The sequence below is a fragment of the Anolis carolinensis genome, unplaced genomic scaffold (genome assembly GCF_035594765.1).
Source record: "Anolis carolinensis isolate JA03-04 unplaced genomic scaffold, rAnoCar3.1.pri scaffold_13, whole genome shotgun sequence".
In the NCBI taxonomy this organism is placed as follows: Eukaryota; Metazoa; Chordata; class Lepidosauria; order Squamata; family Dactyloidae; genus Anolis; species Anolis carolinensis.
The window spans coordinates 4,802,682-4,828,110 of NW_026943824.1; the positions used below are offsets into that span (position 1 = coordinate 4,802,682).

The 25,429-nt window shown below is 38.1% G+C and overlaps 2 protein-coding genes across 5 annotated transcripts in view; one reads left to right on the forward strand and one right to left on the reverse strand.

Annotated features, from left to right (window-relative positions):
* The first annotated feature begins 838 nt into the window (after positions 1-838).
* cunh7orf50 (chromosome unknown C7orf50 homolog) overlaps positions 839-25,429 on the forward strand; it is a 134,512-nt gene continuing 109,921 nt past the window's right edge. Inside the window, exons 1-2 of one of the 4 annotated variants that reach the window (XM_062964238.1) lie at positions 839-1,042; positions 7,841-8,030. In XM_062964238.1, the coding sequence (XP_062820308.1) occupies positions 7,869-8,030 (162 nt within the window). In that variant the 5' untranslated portion in view covers positions 839-1,042; positions 7,841-7,868. The other 3 variants (XM_062964240.1, XM_062964237.1, XM_062964239.1) reach the window with 3 other exon arrangements.
* Positions 14,792-19,796, reverse strand: gper1 (G protein-coupled estrogen receptor 1). The gene is made up of 2 exons (XM_003225827.4): positions 19,491-19,796; positions 14,792-17,477 (listed from the first exon to the last, which is right to left on the reverse strand). The coding sequence occupies exon 2, from the start codon at positions 17,154-17,156 to the stop codon at positions 16,113-16,115; it is 1,044 nt and encodes a 347-aa protein (XP_003225875.1). The 5' UTR covers positions 17,157-17,477; positions 19,491-19,796; the 3' UTR covers positions 14,792-16,112.

Here is a 25,429-nt window from a genome sequence, read left to right on the forward strand (position 1 = left end):
GTTGGATAATCCAGAACGTTGGATAAGCAAGTGTTGGATAAGTGAGACTACTGTACCAGTAACATGCTCTGCTAGTTTTATATATATATATATATATATACACACACACACACATATATACACACACAGACAATATAATTTATAATAATATAACACATTGTATATACATATAATATTCATAATATTATATTGTAATACGATATAATAGTAATAATACAATTTAATATTAATTATATATTATATTTTATATGTAATATTACTAATAATATTAAAATATATTGATATAGTACAATATAGTAATTTATTGCCAGTATTGTACTATGCTAATAATATAATATTGTACGTAAATTTAATTTGTAAGCCGCTCTGAGTCCCCTTCAGGGTGAGAAGAGCGGGATATAAATGTAGTAAATAAATAATAAACTTTAACTGCCATAACTTCTAAATCTGCCTTTAAAAGGAAAGAATAAATACTGTAGTTTTGAAAAGCGCGCCTACACAGCTCCAACCAGCCCAGTTTTGTGGCCAGCGCGCTTAGAGATGACGAATACTGCCCGTCAAAATACACCGACCAATAGGAAGTGAGAGCGCGCGCGGAAAAACCCGCCCCCCTCCCTTCGCTCTTCTGTCAAGATAGAAGAGTCACGTGCTTTCTTCACCTCATGAAGCAAAGGAAAGGAGGGGAAAAAATACATCCTAAGTTTCCGATAGGGTCTTCTTTTTGATGGAGGCTCAAAACAGCCAATAGGAAGCCGTACTCGCCTTACTCCGCCAGCGAATGGGAGCTCGAAGGTGATATAGAGGCGGCGCGTGAGGGAGGAGCAGCATCTGGCCGCTTTCCCAAGCTCGGCTCAGCCAATAAGGACGAGAGGTAGGGAGGAGGCGGGGCTTCAAGGAGACATCAAAGGATTCCGTTGGCTGTTTTTGGTGAAGGAGGGGCAAGGCATCCAATCGTGGCTCGCACGCGCCGCTCCGGCAGCCAATAGGAGCGCGAGGGTGGTCTGAGGTGAAAAACCGGGTGAGGAGAAGCGCCGCGTGTGAGGTGAGGGAAATGTCTGTGCCTCGTGAAGGCCCGTTATTATGAGTGAACCATAATGTTTGGTAAGGTCGAAGGCGGTAGGTAGGGGAAAAAAGGAAGACCACATTATAGCTGGATAGCCCTGACATAACGGGGTGCGTCTACACTGCAGCACAAACGCGGGTCGACACCACTTTGACTGCCATTGCTCAAGGCTATGGGAATCCTTGTCGAACTACAAGGCCTCTGCCAGGTAATTCTAGTGCCTTCCCAAACAACAACTCCCAGGATCCCATAGGCTAGGCCTTGCGCCTTGGCAGTTAAAAGTGGATATAGGAAAGCAGGCTTTCAACAAACCCAATGAAGAGTTTGCTGATCTTAATGGCTTCTAGCAGTGGAATAAACAGTTTCTGGAAATCCTAGACTTCTCTTTGTAGGAGTTATTTCAGTCAAAACTATCAAAGATAATATATTATTGATAATATTATATTGTAATAAGATATAATATTAATACAATATAATAATATTAATTTTATTTATTTATTTACTATATTTATATCCCGCTCTTCTCACCCCGAAGGGGACTCAGAGCAGCTTACAAATCAAATGAGCATACAATATATTATTAGAATAGCACAATATAAGTATTAAATTACTATATTGTACTATATTATATGGTAATATTATTAGTAATACAGTAGAGTCTCACTTATCCAAGCTAAACGGGCCAGCAGAAGCTTGGATAAGTGAATATCTTGGATAATAAGGAGAGATTAAGGAAAAGTCTATTAAGCATCAAATTAGGTTATGGTTTCACAAATTAAGCACCAAAACTTCATGTTATACAACAAATTTGACAGAAAAAGTAGTTCAATACACAGTAATGTTATGTTGTAATTACTGTATTTACGAATTTAGCACCAAAATATCATGATATATTGAACACATTGATTACAAAAATGGCTTGGATTATCCAGAGGCTTGGATAAGCGAGGCTTGGATTAGTGAGACTCTACTGTATTACATTTTTATATTACGTTATATATAATACATAATTAATATTATTATATTGTATTATTAGTAGTATAATATTGTATTCCATTATAGTATTATTATCAATATTATATGTATATACAATATATTATATAGTTATAAATTATTATAAATTATATATATATGTATATAAAATTAGCATAGCATGTTGCTATGTCATAGGAGACAAGATGGAACTATCTTCCTGGCTCTCACGTTGGTATGATGTCTTCCTGGCCCCCTCCTTCTTCACTCTGGCCCCAGAGTGGCAGTTATTCCTTGGGGAGACGGGCTCCCCAATAATATAATATATATTACATGTAATATTACTAATAATATTAAAATATATTGATATAGTACAATATAGTAATTTAGTGCCAGTATTGTGCTATGGTAATAATATAATATTGTATTTAAATTTAATTTGTAAGCCACTCTGAGTTCCCTTTGGAGTAAGAAGAAGTAATAAATGTAGTAAATAAAGATGCTGAACCTGAAAGAGTCCTACATTTGACTAATAAACCTCTACATTCCCTTCCAGCTCTGAAATTGTATCATTTTATTACATAGCAGTGGCTTATCTCTGTTCCCATCACAAAGGGGGAAAGCAAATGCACCTCATTTGCGGCTGCAAGAAAATAGCCCAGACTGACTGTATGGAACGTGACAACAGGCTAGCACAGGCATGGGCAAACTACGACCCTCTAGATGTTTTGGATTTCAATTCTCTGAATTGTGGGAGTTGAAGTCCAAAACATCTGGAGGGCTGAAGTTTGCCTATGTCTGCCTTAGACACATACCCTGAAGGTAATTTTATACACAATATTTGGGATGTCCGGGTAAGAGACACTCAAGCTGTATTGCCGTTTATTTGTGTGTGCCATTGATGTTCATGGTTCTTTACAAGACAAAGCTACAAAACAGGGTGTCCCTCCAAAAGGTATGCAATCTGTTGTCTTTGTGCGCACATTATGAATACACACGTGCATTAGATTGCACGGAATAGTAAAACAGTTATACAGTTGTCATAAATCATAGTTGGAAGAAACTTTGTGGGCCATCCAATCCAACCCCCTGCCAAGAAGCAGGAAAATCACATTCAAAGCTACCCCAACCAGCCACCAGCCTCCAAAGTAGGAGCCTCCACCACACTCCAGGGCAGAGAGTTCCACTGTTGAACAACTCTCACAGTGAGGAAGTTCTTCCTGACGTTCAGGTGGAATCTCCTTTCCTGTAAGTTGAAGCTATTGTTCCACGTCCTAGTCTCCAGGGCAGCAGAAAACAAGCTTGCTCCCTCCTCCCTATGACTTCTCACATATTGATACATGGCCATCATGTCTCTTCTCAGCCTTCTCTTCTGTAGGCTAAACATGCCCAGCTCCTCATAGGGCTTGTTCTCCCTCCTATGGACACATTCCAGTTTGTCAACATCTCCCTTCAATTGTGGTGCCCAGAATTGGACACAGGGTGATTCCAGGTGTGGTCTGACCAAGGCAGAATAGAGGGGTAGCATGACTTTCCTGGATCTATACTCCTATTTATGCAGGCCAAAATCCCATACACTTTTTAAGCTGCTGCATCACATTGTTGGCAGCTCTGTTGTGCGCCTGCAAAACATGGACTGCCTACAAACGCCACTCTCGACTTCCGGAATGGTTCCATCAGCACTGCCTTTAAAAAATCCCGAAAATCTCTTGAGAAGAAGGCAAGCAGGCAAACGTCAGCTTTATGGAAGAAGAAGCAAAGGCCACATCCTCTGCCATCCATTTCACCACATTGTCCAAAGGCCCCATCATTGCCTCTCAAAGCAATTACTTTACTCTCAGCTCATGAACGGAAAATGGAATGTCGGTAGACAGCAAAAGAGATGGAGAGATGGGCTTAAAGCTAACCTTAATAATAAGAAGAATACATTTTATTTTTATTCCGCCCTAAGGGGACTCAGGGCAGATTCCAACAAAAAATGGCAAACATTCAATGCCATCGTACATTCATAAATACAAGTACAAATAACGAACCAACCAGATCCCAAAATAAACCAACATCTAAGACAAAATTATGTTATACAACTAGAAATTAAATAATAACATAACCTGCCAACTAATTTACATCTAACATAAGAGGAGATGTGATTTGTCAAATAGCCTGGGCCTGAACCTTTTAGGGCTTTAAAGGTAATAACCAGAACTTTGTGTCTAGCCCGGAAGCAGACAGGCAGCCAGTGAAGCTGCTGCAACATGGGAACAACACTGTACGTAGCTCCGGTTAGTAATCTGGCTGCCAATCTCTTCACCAGTTGAAGCTTCCGAACGGTCTTCAAAGGCAGCCCCACGTAGAGAGCATTGCAGTAGTCCAAACAGGATGTGACTAAGGCATGGATTACCATCGCCAGATCTGGCTTCTCAAGAGATGAACTGAGAAGCCCTGACCCTGGCAGTCAGCAGATGTCCTCTCTATTGCTGTTCCCATTATTCCTCTCCATTAGCTATGTTGTGCAGGTTAATAAGATTTGGTGTCCTACAATAGGGCAACAGTTGCTCACCTCTGCAATCCATGAATGTTTGTTTATTTTATTTATCTATTTGAGACATTTGTATCCTGCCTTTCTCTGAGCATAGACCCAAGGCGGTTACAACAGAATAAAAACATACAATCCAAAGTTAAAATAACCCATTAAGACATAAATAATTGAAACAGCAAACACAATTAAAACCACGTGAACATTAAAACCAAAATAAAACCCAGAGCTTCTACTAATTAATTGCTTTCTTGAAATACATTATTCTTTGAGATTTCTCCAGTTTGGTTCTACAGCAATAGATTTGCATAGCTATTTTTGTAAAAGTGTTAATAAGATTTTCCAGTGAGAATCATGGCTAAAAATGGATTCGTATTACATGCTGCAGTTTGATACACGTCCATGTTAATTTCAATTCTGAGCCCTTTATTTTTCCGACTCCTTCATACATGCCGAACGTATAATAGCCATAAATGTACTGCAGTAAAATGTTAAAATGGGATTTCATTACCAATTGAATCACAAGGCTACTTAATGTCATAGAGCATAGTGTATACAAAACATGTATTAAATGATATTTTGTTGTTGTTTCTGACTTACGGCAGCCCAAAGGCAAACCTATCATGGGGTTTTCTGGAGTTGGGAGTGTGACTCTCCCAAGATCACCCACTAGACTTCCAGAGCTTGAATGAGGAATTATACCCTGGTGTCAAGAGAATCAGATTCCTAGAGATGAAAAAGACGCTGTCTTTGCAACCCTGTTCTGCCAGACAGGAAAACCCAACCGACCCCTCACAAGAGATGGTCATACAGCCTCTGCTTAGAAACCTCCAGAGAAGAAGACGCCACTGGACTCCCAAGGCAGCACTCTCATTGTCAGGAAGCTCTTCATAATGTTTACGTGGAATATTTTCCTGTAGTTTGAACTAATTACTCTATGTTCCAGATTCTGGAATAATAGAAGACAGGCTATCCCACTGAAAGATATAATCTGTATAGATACTTTTAATAGAAAATGATACATTTATGTGTTTCACAGAGGGAAACTGAAAACATGCTTACAAGAGTGGCAACTGTATTAATCTGCTGCAACAAAACACGCTTGCCTAAACAAAACAAATTACAGGACCCTTTGAGGGTCAGAACTTGTTTTAGCCAGGTCAGATGTTGGCAGCTATATATAAGAAAAAGAAATAGCTAGATAAATTGATACAATCTCTGTATAGGAAAACTAGAGTTACAAAATGGAATTGCAGTGTGTATTTTTATGAAGCAACAAAATGTAGATGAGCTCAGCCCAGTGGCCGCTCACAACAGAAGTAATTGATGAGAATGCATTCTTTCTTGCTTTCCTAAGCAAATTTATCAACTATTAATGCTGTGATAAGTGTTCGCTGTACTAACATTGCATATTTTCCACTTGTGCTGTTTGGTATCTGTATCTCAGTGACTGTATGTCCATTTTCAAAAATGAACTCAGAAAAACAACTGGTAATTTTTCATTCTTGAAATAGATTGTAATGTTTCTAATGAAAGTTGGAACCCACTGTTTCCAAAAGAAAGAAGTTTACACAGTATCCTTCACATCAAAAGTAGAAAATAAGAAGCACTGGCTTAACATTTATTTACGTATTTCCAACGCATCAACATATAAGGAATGTTTTTATTTTTAAAAATATTGGCACAGGTTTTATGTACTTTTTCAGAACGTGCTGCTTTTTTGCTTGGAATGAATTCAAGAAGAAAATGTCTTGTCCCAAACCCAAATACAGATACATCTGTCCACATTATCCAGCTTAGTATGCTGTCAGCAAGGTAGTCTCTACCATCTGTTCTTGTGGAACAAAGCAGACCAAACTAATCTGGATGCCTCTAGCTATTTGTTTATTTATTTATTTGGAACATGGCACTGTGTACCACATTTTAGGGAAAGTTAATCCCCCCAGCATGCTATCCCAATTCACTTGGAGAACAATTAATTCCTGATTTCAAATGGAGCGATTAATCAGTTGCATGAAAGTAAATCCCATCCACCAAATCTTTACAGGAGGATTTTTAGTAGCCCTCTAGCACAGGACTGTACTTACTTGGTTTGTCATTACAGAGAGGGGTTTTAATAACATCATTGAAGAGAGGATTTTGGTGGGGGCAACTTTTCTCATTTTAGCACCATAGCACAATGATATATGCAGATGAACCTTTAAGGCAAGGAATCTAGCACTGTGTCCCAAGACACATTATTATGAGACCTTTGTTAACTTTTGATTTTACGGCTAGGGCAAAAATAGATATGTGTTGTCGAAGGCTTTCATGGCCGGGATCACAGGGTTGTTGTATGTTTTCCGGGCTGTATGGCCATGTTCTAGAGCTTGAAAAACATACAACAACCCCAAAAATAGATATGTTTGTGTGTGGATCATTGCAAATGTGGATCCGTTCTGGCCAGCTTTTTCATGCCTTTAGGGGGATGGGACCTGTAAATCCTTGCTTGAATTAAATGCAGCATTTATATTAAGTAAAAAGATACATTGTAGTGGGTTGAGTGTTGGAACTGTGACTCTTAGAGACCAGGGTTTGTGTTCCCGCATGGCCACGAAAACCTTCGGATTGTACACAAGTCATACACTCTCAGAGGAAAGGGAGTCTTCATAACAAATCTTGCCAAGAAAACCCCATGACAGGTTTGCCTTAGGGTCTCCATGAGTTGGAAGTGATTGGAAGGCACACAACAGTAAGATATTTAGCTTTGTTGTGTTAAGTATGCAGGAGATGGAGAAAGTTCATGTCTGTAAATTAATAGCTCAAATGTTTGGACGTCATGTGCTTTCTAGCAATTAAGAGGACACACATACAAATGGAGTCAGAGCAAAAGAGTATTATATTTATTTCTTTGTGGTGGTGGTGGTTATGGAAGTAGGAAGACTAGTTGGCAGACAAGACTGCCTAGAGTAATGGCTTACCCAGCATTACTATGTTGAAAAATTGACTATATTATATACCACTTAACTGATCCTGAGCAATGATGAGAAGCATATGAACTGGATCCATAGTAATACAGAGATTCCATGGCATATACCTCAAGTTCCTCGGCATTTGAAACAATAAACTAAAAACACTTTTGATATAAGAAAGTCTTAATATTTTTGGGTTTCCTTCATGAACATTTGTAAGCACAGATACTTGTATTTTGCTACTAAACATTAGGAAACGAAATCAGTCCTAATACGTCTTTTATTGTATACCTAAGTTACAGAATAATCTTTTTAACAAAGCTTATGTCTTTCAGTTATTGAAAACAGAATGCCGAGTAACAAAAAAACCACAGATATCAAGACTGAAAAGAAAAAGAAAAAAATGAAACCTCTCATGCCAGGAAAGGAAAAGGTGAAGAAATCGAAGCATATCATGTCAGAGGAGGATCAACAGGCTCATGAACCTAAGATGAAAAAACAAAAAATGGAGGTGAGTGAGCAAGCATGCGTTTTCTGAATTTACGTATGCGTTTTCTTATGTCCAAAAACAATAAAAAAGAGTTCTTAACGTTCAAATGTACAAGAATTTGCAAAATAGTCCCTTTACCGTGGCACATATCCCCTTTGGTATGTTATTTGTAAGAATAGTCACTTGTTTTGTTGCTCTGGTGCACTGACTGAAAACAGTTAAAACTAAAATTGGATCAGCAGATCCAATGAGTCAGAAGGATGCTCTGTATCTTAACTATAAGCATATCTCTGGGAGTCTTAAGTTTTTCTGAACTAGCAGTCCTCACATTCAGTGTATGTAATGCAGTTCTACAGTTAGCAGAAAATAACTACTATTGATCAGAAACAAACTTAATACAGTGTACCTGTGCATTCCTTCTACGGTTGTATTAATAGAAGTATAGTATTAGAAATCACAGGATGGATCTTAATAGATATTATTATTAGCTGGTTATAAATATAATTATTGGAACCATTCCAATTTGCAAATAATGGAGCACAGAATGTTGAGTTCCATCTTTTCTTTCATTTTCTGAAGGCCTTTCTGCGAACCTACAGAAATTTTCTGTTCTTTTCTGCAGTATATTCTGGTTTTGTTATAACAAAAGCCCCTGACAACAGAAACTTATTCCATATGACAGAACTTATAATATTAAAATCCTTTTTAGGTGAAGTTTTGATCTGAAGTTGAAATGTCAGAAACGAAGCAGCTCTCTTATGTTGTCATTGGTCCGGCAGTCTGGTTCTGGTTAGCAGGACCTGATTGACTAGTCCCAACTTTCCTGCTGAGATTAGAGGAAATTCCACATGGGTCCCCTACTTCCCAGCACTGTAGAAATTAGGTCGTGGCCTTTGATGAACAGAGAGGGCAAACAGCTTGTTTTTGCTTTTGGCAACTTGTGTACGATATGTTCATATCATATGAAGTGGCAGCACAAAGTTTTGAGAACTGCTAGTATTTCCCAACAGACCCCAATGATTAGTTTGAATTGTACTTTTTGTAACATCAATCCTCAGATTCCTTTAAAGAAAAATGACTTATTTTTTATTTATATTACATATGACTTGATAGGTGAAAAGACAACATTATTGCTTAATTATAAAACTGGGAGAAGAGTTTCATTATTGATTATTTTTAAAGGTGAAGATATTTCACTGACGCATTAAGTTTCTGCATTTAGCTGCATTTTACACACGTTTGGGGCCTGCATATTTCACACCACATTACTTTAAAATGTAGGCTACTAATTGATTTTTATGTGGAGTAGTGTGAAGGCAAATTAACATGTTTTATATGGATGTAATTCAGTATTGTAATGACCATTATAGTAAAAAAAAAATGTTGCAACAAAAATTGTACGAGAGTAAAATGAGTATATTTGCCTTTAAGGCATGCTGACCTTTCCAAACAATATTGTCATATTATTTTTTAAACTTTTAATTTCCTTCCTTTTACATAAAATGACAATAAGCAACCGAGGTCCTATGCTAAGGTATGAATAGTCTTCCAAGCCATACACTGCTGATATAAACTTAATGGCCCTGATTTCTTAACAATGCTTACGAGATAAGAACTGTAGGGCCCTCCTTCTTGAACACAAATTCTGGCTTTCCCATGCCTGTCTCAATTGCAGTTAAGCATTACATCATTGGAGATATCGACAACTCTTATATTAACCAAGTTTAAGCAGTTCTTACCAGTACGAATTTATGACTAAGAGGCCACCTGGTTTAGTCATTCAAATTAACTTTGAGTATTTATTCTGTCACATCTACTTGGGTTATAACTACTTGGGAAGAAAGAAATCTTTTATTTAATTTTCTATCAGTCATACCTAGCAAAGACTTGGGGAAATGCCAGGTATTCCTCATTAAAAACACAGTAAAAGTCATATAAGTGCTGTGATAGTTTTCATTACGATTTAGGGGCTACAGTTGCTGCCAGTTGCAATATTGTTGCTGTTGTTCTGTTAGATTACAGCAAATATTGACGTTTGTCTGAAGCTTGTTGTTCAGAAGTATCATATTTGTTATGAATGCTTGCTTGCTTATTAATGTTTTGACATCCATAGGCACAATGTTGCTCTTTGCCTATTTTTGTAATGTCAATAAGACAATATTGGTTTGTTTTTCTTCCTTGCTGAAGTGTTGAAATGCTTTCTTGGTGTTCCTGCACCAAGAAGTCCTACAAAGCCAAGGTGATTTGGATTCAATATTCCCTCACTTTTGGAGTTATAATAGTAGTCTGTGAGCTTTCATGTTGATGAAATTACTGTCAGCAAGAAAGGGTTGGCTGTCAAATCGCATAGAGGATTACTGTCTCACTATTTATGTACTTTATTTGGTCTGAGGAATTGCAAAGTTCTGTGGACAAAAAGCTTATATTCTTTACATTACTAGTAGAAACACTTTAACTTGGAATTTTTCAACTTGTGCCTCAGTTTGCACCATTAGCATGCCAGCAACCTTTTGAAAAATGAGTCATTTCTGCTGTCTTGCCAGTGTCCCTAACAGTGGATTCTAGGAGCTCCATCCTAGCACAACAAGCACGTTGTGGACTGGGCTGTGGAACAGATAAATTGGAAAGTTATTGATACTATTGTATTTTCCTACAGGCCTTGATACCACTGATCACTTAATGATTCTGTTGGATTGATACTCTCGATTAAATTATGCCCTTTTGGTAGGACTGTCTCAGAGGGTAGTGACAGGTAATTGCTTGTCAATATCATTAGATTTTCCCTGCAGAATCCCACAAGGTTCCCTTCTGTTTCCAGCTCTGAGCTCTAGCAACAGTCATTTCTACTTTCAGAACCCACTGACTCCTCCGTGATCTTCAGGTATGTTCATTGTTTGCAGTTAGCCTCCTAACCTTAGGGTTGTGCTAATGTTCAGCAAGCAATAGAGGACAATGAATAAAATACATGTGAAATAAAACAGGAGTAGCTGCAGTTGGTTCTATCCTTATTTTTAATGGGAAATATGATAGAAATCCTACTCTTATTTTGGGTAACTTGCAAAGTATCCTGTATTAAGTGTCACAATTTTATGAAAGACCAAATGAATGTTTCTGCAAAGTTCTTGCGAGACAGTGGGGCCAGGTAAACACTTTACAGGATGCTGTTAACAAAGCGTAAATTTATTTTTTCTTTAATTTGTTTTTTCCCTGATGGCACAGTGTGTTAAAACGCTGAGCTGATGAACTTGCGGACCAAAAGGTCCCAGGTTCAAATCCCAGGAGCGGAGTGAGCGCCCGCTGTTAACCCCAGCTCCTGCCAACCTAGCAGTTTGAAAACATGCCAATGTGAGTAGATCAATAGGTACCACTCCGGCGGGAAAGTAACAGCACTCCATGCAGTCATGCTGGCCACATGACCTTGGAGGTGTCTACGGACAACACCGGCTCTTCAGCTTAGAAATGGAGATGAGCACCAACCCCCAGAGTCGGTCACGACTGGACTTAACATCAGGGGAAACCTTTGCCTTTTTTAAAATCTTTATGACAATGCTTAAATTAGTCATCATGGATTTTTAAAAATTCACTATAAATTGGCAGCAAGCTTTCCAATGCTTGTTTTGCATTGTTTTTCATTGTAGTCTTCTGCCATGACAACACATTCATAAAAATGTAAAAAAATGCCCGAAATATTTATATTCATAAATGAGGCTGAATAATTTTGCATTCCTTTGAATATTTGTCTAATGGGCTGAACAAATTTCCCAGGAAAGTATATTCACAGCTGGGAAAACAGTTCCTACTTTGAAAATGGCTTTCCCAGGCAAAAAGCTTGCATCTCCAACTGTTTCTGGTATAAACACAATATTTTGTGTACTGCTTAGCTGGCTTTGGAAAGGTTAAGAATGTTTCATTGGGCATTAAACAACAGGATAGAGCGTCATATATATACTTTTGTGCTGTAATTGAGATTTCTTAATTCAGATTATGTTCAAAGTTTAGAGAGGTGAAGATATTTCATCAGACATCAAAAACGTTTTTAAATCCTTAGAAACCAGTTTCAATTTTCCCTCAATCTAGATCTGTCTAAAATATGTATCAATGTTTTTTAGAAAGATAACAAGCAAAAACAATTTTCCTTACATTCTAAGCCCATAGATCCTTTTCTCATTTGTCTGAATTTAATTCTGCACCCAGATAATATACCCTTCGTCAGTACACAGTGAAAGCCTACACATAGCAGTTCCATTAGTATCATGTATATAAGTATTGTGTAATGTCCTTAGGTTACGATCTAGATTTTGCTAATGTAGACGGTATAAAGATAAATGGGTCGTTTGTCTGACTCAGTGTGAGGCAACTTCTTCAGCCTGGATGATGTTTCTAAGAATTTCAAACACCTGATCACCCATGGTCTGAAAATAAAATATTTTCTAGGCGTTCTACTTGCCCTTTGCTTGCTAAGGAAAACAAAATTCAGTATTATACTTGTGCATCAGCAACTTTATATTTTGGGGAAATTATCTAGAAAGTGTTTGGATGAGAAACAAATGAATATCTGTTACAGTCCTCATAAAAATAATATCAAGAGTAAGTTAGAAAACAGTTAAATAATTTGGAATTTTGGTAGAAATGTTGTAGCCGAGACTAGCTTCTGGTACTGAGTAATATTATCGGCACTCCCAATTTCTGATTTTTATCAGACACTTAATATTACTACAGTGTTCACTGAATGGCTTGCTATCACAAACCAGACTGCTTCCATGAGGTGATAACACGAAACTGTGCAGTCTCAGTTCCTCAGAACAAAGCAGAGTTGGCAGCTTTCCTATGTTGCCAGCCAAGAAAGCTGGCTCAGCAGACTGGTATTTATTCTTAGCCCCTGGTGTTGCCGTATCCCTGGGTGAGGGAAGGGAGACTGCAGCCAAATGTAAATAAAAGCCTGAATCTTTGAGCATCATATGTGATACATCCTGAGCCATATTCCTACGTCTTGGACTTTAAAGGAATACTAATGGAATCAGCCTTCCTTAAGGTGACTGGGAAGGGAATGCAACACAATGAGGGTGCATCTGTTTAGTTATGCCCTGTGTGGCCATGACATTTCTAATTGAATATACTCAGGTATAACAACTGTACCAATATCCCTGGGCATTATAAGGCATTCCACACTATCCGTATCCGTAAAGCCATATTAAAATGCATCAAAGGTCATAAATAATAGCTGAAGCAAATGGTTGAGAATGGCCTAGCTAGAGGATACTCTTTGTACTAATCCGGTTTCCCCTAAAATAAGATATCCCCAGAAAATAAGACCTATTAGAGGTTTTGCTGAATTGCTAAATATAAGGCCTCCCCCGAAAGTAAGACCTAGCAAAGGTTTTGTTTGGAAGCATGCCCATCAAACAGAACACCAGAGCATACAGGATCGATAAATGTACGTACCATATACATGGAAATAATGGTAGTAATAAGAAATTCTTGATAGGATTCACAATTTGTCTGGTTATGCTGGTTTGTGATGACAACTACTGTACAGTATATAATAAATGTTCATTTTTTTTTTGTTCAACAATAAATGTGAATTCTTCTTCATGGAAAAATAAGACATCCCCTGAAAATAAGACCTAGCGCATCTTTGGGAGCAAAAATTAATATAAGACACTGTCTTATTTTCAGGGAAACATGGTACATGTCACATTGATTCACATAATTTTAAATAATTGTCTTTTCATTAGCAAGTTTTCAAAATCTTCGTTAGCAGAGCCTAGCATCCATTTATGTAGATTCCATTGAATAGACTCCAATGATTTACCCTTTGCAGAGGTCAACTTAGATATTGTGTAGACTAACATTGGAGCTTCTGCCAACCTAGCAGTTCGAAAACATGCCAACGTGAGTAGATCAATAGGTACCACTCTGTCGGGAAGGTAACGGCGTTCCATGCAGTCATGTCAATGGCCACATGACCTTGGAGGTGTTTAAGAACAACACTGGCTCTTTGTCTTAGAAATGGAGATGAGCACCAACCCCCAGAGTCGGACACGACTGACCTTAATGTTAGGGGAAACCTTTACCTTTTTTAACATTGGTCTCCATTAACTATTCCTGCCTGTCAAATGGACTTCACAAACAGTCTTCACTTTAAATCAGAGCCACAGAATTGCTTTGGACCTTTCAGTTCATCAGACAGCTCTTGTGACACACATGTTAAATCTATTCTACTTCTGTGAGTATCATTTTCGAGTGGTATCAAACGTTAGTGCGTGCTTGTTTTGTTGCTTGTCTGCCAAGTGGTTGACTTTGAATGACATCCCACATACCAGACTAGTCGCAACTTTAGACATCTTTTCACACTGAGTTTTTCTCATGAACTGCTGTTCTTAACTCTTGCTCCCCAAAATCCCACAATAGTACCTCTTTCACAATCTTTTAATGCCTTTCTGGTTACTTCAATGGTCTCTTGTCTCTTTTCTGTGTGTATGTGAGAGATAGAGAATGAGAAAGAATGCTTCAAGATGGTTGGACCTATCTTAGTTTTATTGTGAAATTCCTATATCCTGGTTATCCTTTAGTGACCAGCACACCTTATGACCAGCATACTGTGCCCAGACCACTCCCAAGTGTTCCACAAACAGTGCTGCTCTGTCAGATAACTATGGGAGGGAGAAGAGAGCATGATGTTGTTTTAACATTTAATCCTTGCAATACTGGAAAGATGCCAGGCAAAGCTAGCTAAAGGCATCTTTTTTTCCAGTGTGCAAGATGCTGATGACTTTCCCACAAAAAGTCAGAAGCTGCTTTATTCTCGATCCAATCTAAATTAGTTGCATTAAAGTCTGTACAAAAACTTACTTAGTCCCACTTGATGAAGTGGAAATTAATCACAGTAATAATAGTAGCAGCAATATGTACATTTTATATAGTACTTCAGAGCGTTCAAGCTTTTTACATTTCATTACTTTCTCAGCATTTGTGCAAGACAAGGCGGTATTATTGTCCATATTGCAGACAGGGCATTGATGCTGAGGGAAGAAAGTGTTGTTTGAGGCAAGACTTCTAGCAAATCATTTGTTCTAGCCAGAAGATGAAATCCGAACTGTAGTGGTCTTTGTTCTCAGTTCATTCTCTAAGGTCTTTTCACACTAATGCAGTGGCTTCAGAAGGGAGGAGAGACACATTGTCCTGGAAGTCTATTTTCATGACTTTGATTTGATATTTCTGTGCATTTGGCTAAGTTTGTTGATACAGTAGAATCTCACTTATCCAACATTCTGGATTATCCAACACATTTTTGTAGTCAATGTTTTCAATACATCGTGATATTTTGGTGCTAAATTCGTAAATTCAGTAATTGCTATATATCATTACTGCGTATTGAACTACTTTTTCTGTCAAATTTGTTGTATAACATGATGTTTTGGTGCTTAATTTGTAAAATCATAACCTAATTTGATGTTTAATAAACTCTACTGTATGTGGAAACTATTACTTTATTTTGGGGCTTCATTTACAAACTGGTACGTGCTCATGGAAATGTCAGGGATTTGTAAATCATAAAAATGTAGCAGAAAGAGGTCTCCACTGTAATTCTAGAGTGATTTTCTGTTGTTCTTCATTCTCTGTATGCAACAGAATGCATCTGTCTAAATATAGTATTGTGTGCTGAACCATGTAACTCTTCTCTAAACCAAATTTGTAAGCAGATATACTTGGGATGGAAAAATCAATGACTTTTATTGATGTTCACAGCAATATGTACTATTGCATTTTTCCAGTCTTATTGTCATTTTATTGTTTTGTTCAGGGCATCCAATATATGCAAGAAAACTAACAACATTGGATAATTCTATTATGGTCATGTCCTTCCTTTCATAATATTTCTGGTACCTTATTATTTGTGAGTATACAAATTCAACCAACCTTCCATGAGCCATTTATTCTTATTCAAACTTAAACCAGATCTGAATAATATGTAATCTTTTACATATTCTCATAAAAATAGAGTACAAATCTGTGCATAGGGCAAAATGTACAATTTTCTTTTTCCTGCTAGCAATAAGCATTGTGATCAGGTTCTGTCCTGGTAACTTGATACAGGCTAAATCAAACCTCCGATTGCTCAGTGCTATCAGTAATGACTGACTTCAGGGTGGCGTGGCAAAAACGATGTAAAACGGACACTTTGGTTTTCTGCTCAATGTACAGTTTTAGTTTGTCTCTGAAAGTCTCACCTAGGAAGCTGTAGATAAGGGGGTTCAAACAGCTGTTGGAGAAGGCTGCGAGGTTCACAATATGTCCCGTTAAGGGGTAATTATGTCTGAAAGATTGTCCCCTTGATGAGGTTTGGTCGGTCTTTTGGAGCAGTTGTACACTTATGAAGACATTTTCAGGAAGCCAGCAGATGAAGAAGACGAGGACAACAACCACAATCATGCGAAGCGCTTTCTGTCGGCGGAGACGCAGACTCTGGTGCCGGTGGGCTCTTACCAGGACTCGAACAATTAATGAATAGCAAAGGCCAATGATCGCAAATGGGATGATGAACCCCAACGTTATTTCAAGCCACTGGATTTCTTTTACATCTGCAAAACAGAAGGACACCTCTCCGGCGTGTTGCAGATATACAGCCGTGAAGGGAACTAGTGTCGCAGAGATGGAAGCCAGCCAGATGAGACCACAACTTAATCTGGCATGTTCCATTGTGCGAAACAAGTTGGACCTCATTACTTTTGCCAGGGCAATGTATCTGTCAAAGCTCATCCATGTTAGGAAGAATATGCTACTGTACATATTGATTTGAAGGAACAAAGACATGAAAGTACAAATAATGGCGATATCGTAATACTTTACATCAAGATTAAAAACTTCGATGAGGGAATCAGCAACTAAAATGAGATCTGCTGCCGCAAGGTTTATAAAATACAGGTCAGGAATAGTCATCTTCTCACGGAAACTGATATTCACCACTAAAATAAGGATGTTCCCTACAAAGCCGATAGGAAAAAGGAATATTGTGTAAAGGCACGACAAAAAAAGACCTATGACGTATTGCTGGTGTTCAGATTTGTCTGAAAGAGTTTTGTTTTGGGTGTACAAACATGATCCATTGCAAAGCACTGGAGATGTGGATGCTGTGTAAACTTCCATGGCTAAGGTTTTCTGCTAGGTAGATCCCTTTTACCTTCAGTGGCAAGGTGCTAAAATTGTTGGTGGATCCAAAACAATCTGAAGAAATAATTCTTGTGAATCTGACAAGGCAGAAGCAATTCAAATCAGAGCTTTAAGAAAGGTCGGCTATTCTTCATTGTGACAAGCAAGAGAAAATCTTTATGTTCTGTAATACAGTATATTTTTTAATGGTGTTGATGACTTCAGGCATATACATTTTTCTTTGCTTAGAGGCTGAATGACGGAGAATCATAATAGCTCTGTTTACTTCCGTTTAGGCAGCACTTAATACAGTTGGACCTGGAATTAATGAAAGGAAAAATTATTAATCTCGTGCCTAGAAGATTGAAAGTGTGCCATCATTTATGGCTGATAACTGGCATTTGTTCATTGCTACTTCACGAGTAGGTCTTTTAGTTATAAAATATATTCATTTAATTATCTGAACCATAAAGACCTGAGCACACATGATAAGTACATTAAAAAAAACATGCAATTACATGGTATCCATTCAGTGCAATGTGCAAAGCATCCTCCTGGCATTGCGCTTATCAATCAGGGGGAAAAAACCAGTTGTGGAAACAATAAGGGGAATCTTCCTGTTCTATCGTACCCTTCCCATAAATAATACAGTAAATCTTAATAAATAATCACACAGTGCACACATTTGCTACAGAACTGATAATACCTTTATTTACTAGTCAGAGGAAAGGATAGGATTCCTTCTCATTTTTACCCCGTGTTTCTCACAAAGGCCCCAAACTTAACAGTAAGGTTTTTATTTGTAATTGCTTTTCATTGATCCTGAAAAATTATTTCCACTTGCCCGAGATAAAGGCTGTATTATATCTGAAGCTTTGAAGCGTTGCATTTTTAGATCAAGGCATTCTTCCAAAATATAGTTAATCATGTAGTCATTTGATTTCCTAACGGATAGTTTAAGAATAGCCTTTCTCTGCTTAACTTTTTGGTTTGCTTTTGTTCGTAAACAAATCGCTTTTACAAACCAATGGAAAGTAGACCAATAGAAATGGTTAAGAAAATAATGTTATAATTTATTCTTTCAGCTATACAGGCAGTCCCCAAGTTATATAGGTTTGGTCTTAAGTTGAATTTGTTTGTAAGTCGGAACAAGTACATTTCTTAAGTGTAACTCCAGCCATGTATGTATGTATGTATGTATGCACGCATGTATGCATGCTTCGGATAGGAAGGGTTAACACCCCTATGGTGTTTCCTTTGCTGTCTCTGCTCCTGTTCAGAAGATCTCACCTCACTTTCTGTCCCTGTGAGAACTGGATTTTGAAAAATCTGGCTTGTTGTAGAAACAGGGATTGGCGATAAAGCTTCAGTGGAGATACCTTTCCCCCATGAAACTAACTCTTTCAGGAGTGGATTTCTCTTCCAAGGGGAAGATTTCTCTCACTTCCTGTTGTCTCATCCCATTCTTAACTATGAGTCATTTTTAAGTCAGATGTTTGTAACTCAGGGACTGCCTTTTACTCCTATTGTAATAGTCTGCAGGGAGCCTGGTCTATTTCAATACTGTTCTATCAGTGAAGTCACCACTCACAAATAATAAGAGACAATGTTCAGATGATTCTGGATTTTACAGAAGGCCAATTCTAGTGCAGTTCAGTCAGATAGCTAAAAACATCTTTTTTTTTCTATGTGCACCATTTAAAGAACTGTCTTGCCAATAAAACAGAGGTATAATTAATAATAATAATTATTATGTATGCTGGAACTCAATGGACAGACTCAGTCTTTTGAACTGAACGCGCCTATCTGTATTTTATAATGTGTTTTATGAATACTGATGTAAGTTAATAATAATTTTTTTAACTGATTTATATTGCACTGTATAGTTTTTATATGTGTGTTTTTTGTAAGCCGCCCTGAGTCCCCTGTTGGGTGAGAAGGACGGGATATAAATATTGCAATAAATAAATAAATATAATGATGCTCAGAGTTTCTACATTCGGTTTTAAAAAACAATGCCTTTTTCTGGTGGATTGTTTTTCTTTGCTCCTTTAGGCTGTGCATTTTATTTTTAAACACCTTTGAAAAACCTTGGGGCATTTTTCTTTTACTTATTGCCTGCTTTCGGCAATCCTATCTCATACAGGAAAATAATAAGCTAACATGCCAGTACACTGAGCATCATTTCCTCAGACCCCACTAAAGAGCAGTATCTTTCACAATCATATAGTGAGAGAGGTTAAAGGAGACGAACATTAAGAGGTTTTGCAGGAGAAGCTCAGAAGGAGTTTTATCGCAAGAATTAAAACCCGGAGCAAGAGTTGGTCCTACCTTCTTTTGGTGGATCCTTATATCTTCTTTTGATGGCCTCTAGTTTTCAGTAAGCGAAAACGTGTGATGCCTTGCAGCCTTTGCCAGGAAGATAATTTCCGTGGAACCATTCAACAGGCTGATTCACTCAGGGTGCTTCCAAATCCCGATGCAGCAGGTGGACGCTTGGTCTCCATCTGCCTCCGAAGGAAACGACTTGACAACTGAACAAACTCCACCTGCTGGCTGCCAGAATTTTTCCACCGACTGTGGGAGAAGACTTCAGCAGCTACACCGAATCCCGTTTCCTCATTGAAAGGGATGAGGCAAGGGCTTGGCTTTGCTCGTGGGTGGGAGGGAGGCCTGTCTTCTTTCCATTTTGGTTTTCTGTATAAAGCACCCCTTTCTATATGACAATAATCATCATAATATCTGCGTAATATCAACGTTGAAAGTTTCTTTGCTTGTTTTTATGTACATAATCTCAGAACGTTAGACACTTTATCTTCGTATTCTGATAACAAGATATTTATTACACATCTGGGTAGAACAGCACAGATACGGTAGTTCCGTGTGCCCAAAGGATGTTTGGGCTAAGATTCATCAAATAAAAGCATGGAAGAAATCCTCCAGGTCAATATTAAAATGGAACCAGAATAATAATAATAATAATAATAACAACAACAACTTAATTTTTATATCCCGCCCCATCTCCCCGAAGGGACTCGGAGCGGCTTACATGGGGCCATGCCCAACAACAATACAATAACAGCAATAAAACAATAAAACAAGGTCAGCAATAAAACAATGCCATATCAATAAAAACATAACATCAATGAACAGTTATAAAAGTCAGCGCACGGCATAAAATGGTTAAAAACAGAGCTGTAATACAATATAATACTAATAATACGATATAATAATATTATATACTATATATTACATGGAATATTACTAATAATATTACAATATATTTATATAGTACAATATGGTAATTTATTGCCAGTATTGTACTATGCTAATAATATAATATCGTATGTAAATTTAACTTGTAAGCCGCTCTGAGTCCCCTTCAGGGTGAGAAGAGCAGAATATAAATGTAATAAATAAATAAATTTGTGCACACGACCTCGAAGGCTTGGTGAGGTGGCTCCTTGGCGTATAGGTGAGAATAGGGTTGTTGTATGTTTTCCGGGCTGTCTGGCCATGTTCCAGAAGTACTCTCTCCTGACGTTTCGCCCACATCTATGGCAGGCATCCTCAGAGGTTGTGAGGTATGGAGAAAACTAATCAAGGAAGGTTTATATATACAGTAGAGACTCACTAATCCAACACTCGCTTATCCAACGTTCTGGATTATCCAACACATTTTTTGTAGTCAATGTTTTCAATATATCGTGATATTTTGGTGCTAAATTCATAAATACAGTAATTACTACATAGCATTACTGCGTATTGAACTACTTTTTCTGCCAAATTTGTTGTCTAACACGATGTTTTGGTGCTTAATTTGTAAAATCATAACCTAATTTGATATTTAATAGGCTTTTCCTTAATGCCTCCTTATTATCCAACATATTCGCTTATCCAACATTCTGCCGGCCCGTTTATGTTGGATAAGTGAGACTCTACTGTATCTCTGGAAAGTCCAGGGTGAGAGAACAACTCTTTGTCTCTACACAGATATATATTCTTTCCTTTCCTTACTTAGTTTCTTCATACCTCACAACCTCTGAGGATACCTGCCATAGATGTGGGTGAAACGTCAGGAGAGAATACTTCTGGAACATGGCCACACAGCCCGAAAGACATACAACAACCCTGTGATCCCGGCCATGAAAGCCTTCGACAACACATTGAACTCTTTGTCAGTTGGAGGCCAGTGTGAATGTTGCAGTTAATCACCCTAATTAGCATTGAAAAGCTTCATCTCCTGGCCTTTCCTGCCTGGGGGCATCCTTTGTTTAGAGTCATTAGCTGCCTGGAACTCCTCTGTTTGCAGTGTTGCTTCTTATTTACTGTTTTGATTTTTGAGTTTTTTTAATACTGGTAGCCAGATTTTGTTCATTTTCATGGTTTCCTCCTTTCTGTTGAAGTTGTCCACATGCTTGTGAATTTCAGTGGCTTCTCTGTGTAGTCTGACATGATAGTTGTTGGAGTGGTCAAGCATTTCTGTGTTCTCAAATAATATACTGTAGGCTAACTCAACCAGAGAAATCAGCCATGGCAGAGCACTTGATGAACCAACCTGGACACAGTATATTATTTGAGAACCTTCCTTGCTTAGTTTCTCCACACCTCACAACCTCTGAGGATGCCTGCCATAGATGTGGGTGAAACATCAGGAGGGAATACTTCTGGAACGTGGCCATACAGCCCGGAAAACATACAAGAACCCTGTGATCCTGTGATCGAGGTGACCTCCCCTCCAGGACTTTGTAAAAGATAGTTCAAAAATCAAGACTTTATGTTCTATATTCCATATATTTATAGTAGAAGGTGATTGAGACTTTTTACTGGAGTTTACTGTGGATTATCCCTGCATTCTGAGGCAAGAGATAACAACTTCATGAATTGTAAAATCATGCTGCAAAAACTCCACTTCTATGAATTTCCATATTGGGTTCCCCAGATGTTATGAACTTCGTTCTTATCAGATATTTTCAATTGTTTATATCATTCATGATTCCCCTTTATGCAATGTAACCCACCTTTATGGATTCTCCCTTATTTCCTCGAAATCTACCTATCTGCCTATATGTATTTATACTCTTTGGGATCCCTGGAAAATATGTATTCTTCCCAGCAGGGTTTATGTTCCAACTTTATTTTAATTTTCATTTTATCCCATATAATTGTCAAATCATGAAATCAAATGGGAAATATTATGACCCCAACATGAACTCTAGCCCTATGACCCAGACCTCCCTTCCCAAAAACAAAAGGATAATCTGCCACAGTTTAATCCAATCTCATTCCGATCGCATGGACAATATAGGGCGAGCCACCAAATTCCTGAAGGTGACTCACCCCCAGGGCAAACATTGTCATATCCCAGGCCAGGACGCCGCAGGAAGGCACCCTGTGGGGCCGTCAATGACGGCTCATCACCAACCATCACCACTTCCCGTCTGATGCCCCAAAGACATATCTAAAATCTGTGAACGTGACAGGACCCCGGACATCCTTGATGGGTGTCATAAATTCCTTTAGAAATTGGCTGGGCCAGAATTAATCTGATATTTCCTGTCCGGTCACCCCATTGTCTCAATAGCTCCCGCCTCCCCCTCTCTGATTGGCCCGAGGGAGGACAAAAAACGGCTCCCCATTGGGCCAGCAGAGCAAGGCGGGAAACGAAAGCCCGCCTCGTTCCAACTCTCAGCCTATCCGCGACCAGATGGGCAGGGAAGCGGGGCGGGAAATTCAAAGGGCTGTCAGACCAAAACATTGTATAAATATGACTTTATTTGAAACCTATGTTACGCTAGTAGATTGAATGATCGCTATTAGCGTCCTTTTCAGCTGAATTGCTCAATAAAACCTCCTTGGCGGATTTTCCTTCAACTTGGCGGACCTTCTTCATTTCAGGCTTCAGGTTGTATTGCGGCTTATATTCTTCTTTTGGCTTCGCCAAGGTCCGTTCCCTCAGGACCGGATCGGCTTCCTTCTAAAGGGGCCCGATCCCCCAAACGCGGTCGATAACAATCCCAGCCATGAAAGCCTTCGACAACACATTAACAAGATATTTATTACACATCTGGTTAGAACAGCACAGCTAGTTCTGTGTGCCCAAAGGATGTTTGGACTAAGATTGATCAAATAAAGCACGCTTTGCCCTGCAGCAAATTGGTTTTGAAACTGAGCTGGACCTTCAAAAGCAGTATAACAAGGGGAGTGGGCACTGGCAAGGGTTGCAAAAGAAGTTTGGCAGTAGAAACAAGGAGAAAGGCCGTCCTTCCCCAAGAATTGGAAGCAAGACAGAGTGTGTAAGTGTACCCAATTATACATGCTTGAATGTTCACTTTAATTCACATAACGTACGTCATTTTCTTAGCCTGGCTTCAGGGTCACTTGCTTTTAGAATATGTCTCCTGTTTTAAATACCGTATATACTCGAGTATAAGCCGATCCGAATATAAGCCGAGGCACCTAATTTTACCACAAGAAAACTGGGAAAACATTGACTCCAGTATAAGCCGAGGGTGGTAAATTTCAGAAATAAAAATAGATACTAATAAAATTACATTCATTGAGGCATCAGTAGGTTAAATGTTTTTGAATATTGACATAAAGCTCAAATTTAAGATAAGACTGTCCAGCTCTGATCAAATCATTATTTTCATCTTCTTCAATGTAACTGTGCTTATGTATCCTTTTAATAATACAGTAGAGTCTCACTTATCCAACACTCGCTTATCCAACATTCTGGATTATCCAACGCATTTTTGTAGTCAATGTTTTCAATATATCGCAATATTTTGGTGCTAAATTCGTAAATACAGTAATTACTACATAGCATTACTGCGTATTGAACTACTTTTTCTGTCAAATTTGTTGTTAAACATGATGTTTTGGTGCTTAATTTGTAAAATCACAACCTATTTTGATGTTTAATAGGCTTTTTCTTTATGCCTCCTTATTATCCAACATATTCGCTTATCCAACGTTCTGCGGGCCCGTTTATGTTGGATAAGTGAGACTCTACTGTAATACCAATAATAATAGAGAAAAATAATAAATGTACCATATATTCTTGAGTATAAGCTGACCCAAATATAAGCCAACCAGGACCCTCACCAGAGTATAAGCCGAGGGGGCCTTTTTCAGGGCTGAAAAAAGAGTCTTATATTCAGTTCTCTTTTTAAAAAATGTTGAGGTGGCACAGATTGGGTTGAGTCCCATGGTGAGAAGATCAAGCCCATATTCCCAAATTTAGGGCAAAAAGCGTGTTAACTAACAAAGCTATTGTCTCCATTTCCTTGTTTACTTCAGTTCAATCGTTCATCTGCCTGTCTCACAATTTTATTAGCCCACAGAAAATTTTCCATTAACTGAAGCTGCTGTGAATGAATGTCTAGGATAGATCCTGGCTACATTTCTCTGTTTCTGTACAAATATCATTCTGAACTATCCAATTACATTGCAACAATGTAGCTTGTTTTTAATTAAATCAACAAAAAGTAATTGTTATACTAAAAGTATGCATTGCTTTTAGTTGGAAGCCAAAAATGAGATTAATATTTGCTGAATGTACTATTGAGATTTTTTTTCCTGTTTATCTCACTTGAAAATATTTTACTATTCATATTTATTCAGACACGTATCTTCTTTTTGCACATGGCATTACATTGTGACGTTAGAGAAGAATCTAACAGGAGACAGGAAGGAAAATGTCCCATTTTCACTAGCATTGAATACCAGTACCAAAGGACACTATTATATCTTAGTTACAGTTTTCATCTGTTGTATCATCTGTAAAAAGAAAACAATACATAGAGTCTCGCTTATCCAAGCTTCTGGATTATCCAAGCCATTTTTGTAGTAAATGTTTTCAATATACAGTCGAGTCTCACTTATCCAAGCTAAACGGGCCGGCAGAAGTTTGGATAAGCAAATACAGTAGAGTCTCACTTATCCAACACTCGCTTATCCAACGTTCTGGATTATCAACGCTTTTTTGTAGTCAATGTTTTCAATACATCGTGATATTTTGGTGCCAAGTTCGTAAATACAGTAATTTCTACATAGCATTACTGTGTATTGAACTACTTTTTCTGTCAAATTTGTGGTATAACATGATGTTTTGGTGCTTAATATGTAAAAGCATAACCTAATTTGATGTTTAATAGGCTTTTCCTTAATCCCTCCTTATTATCCAACATATTCGATTATCCAACGTTCTGCCGGCCCATTTATGTTGGATAAGTGAGACTCTACTGTATCTTGGATAATAAGGAGGA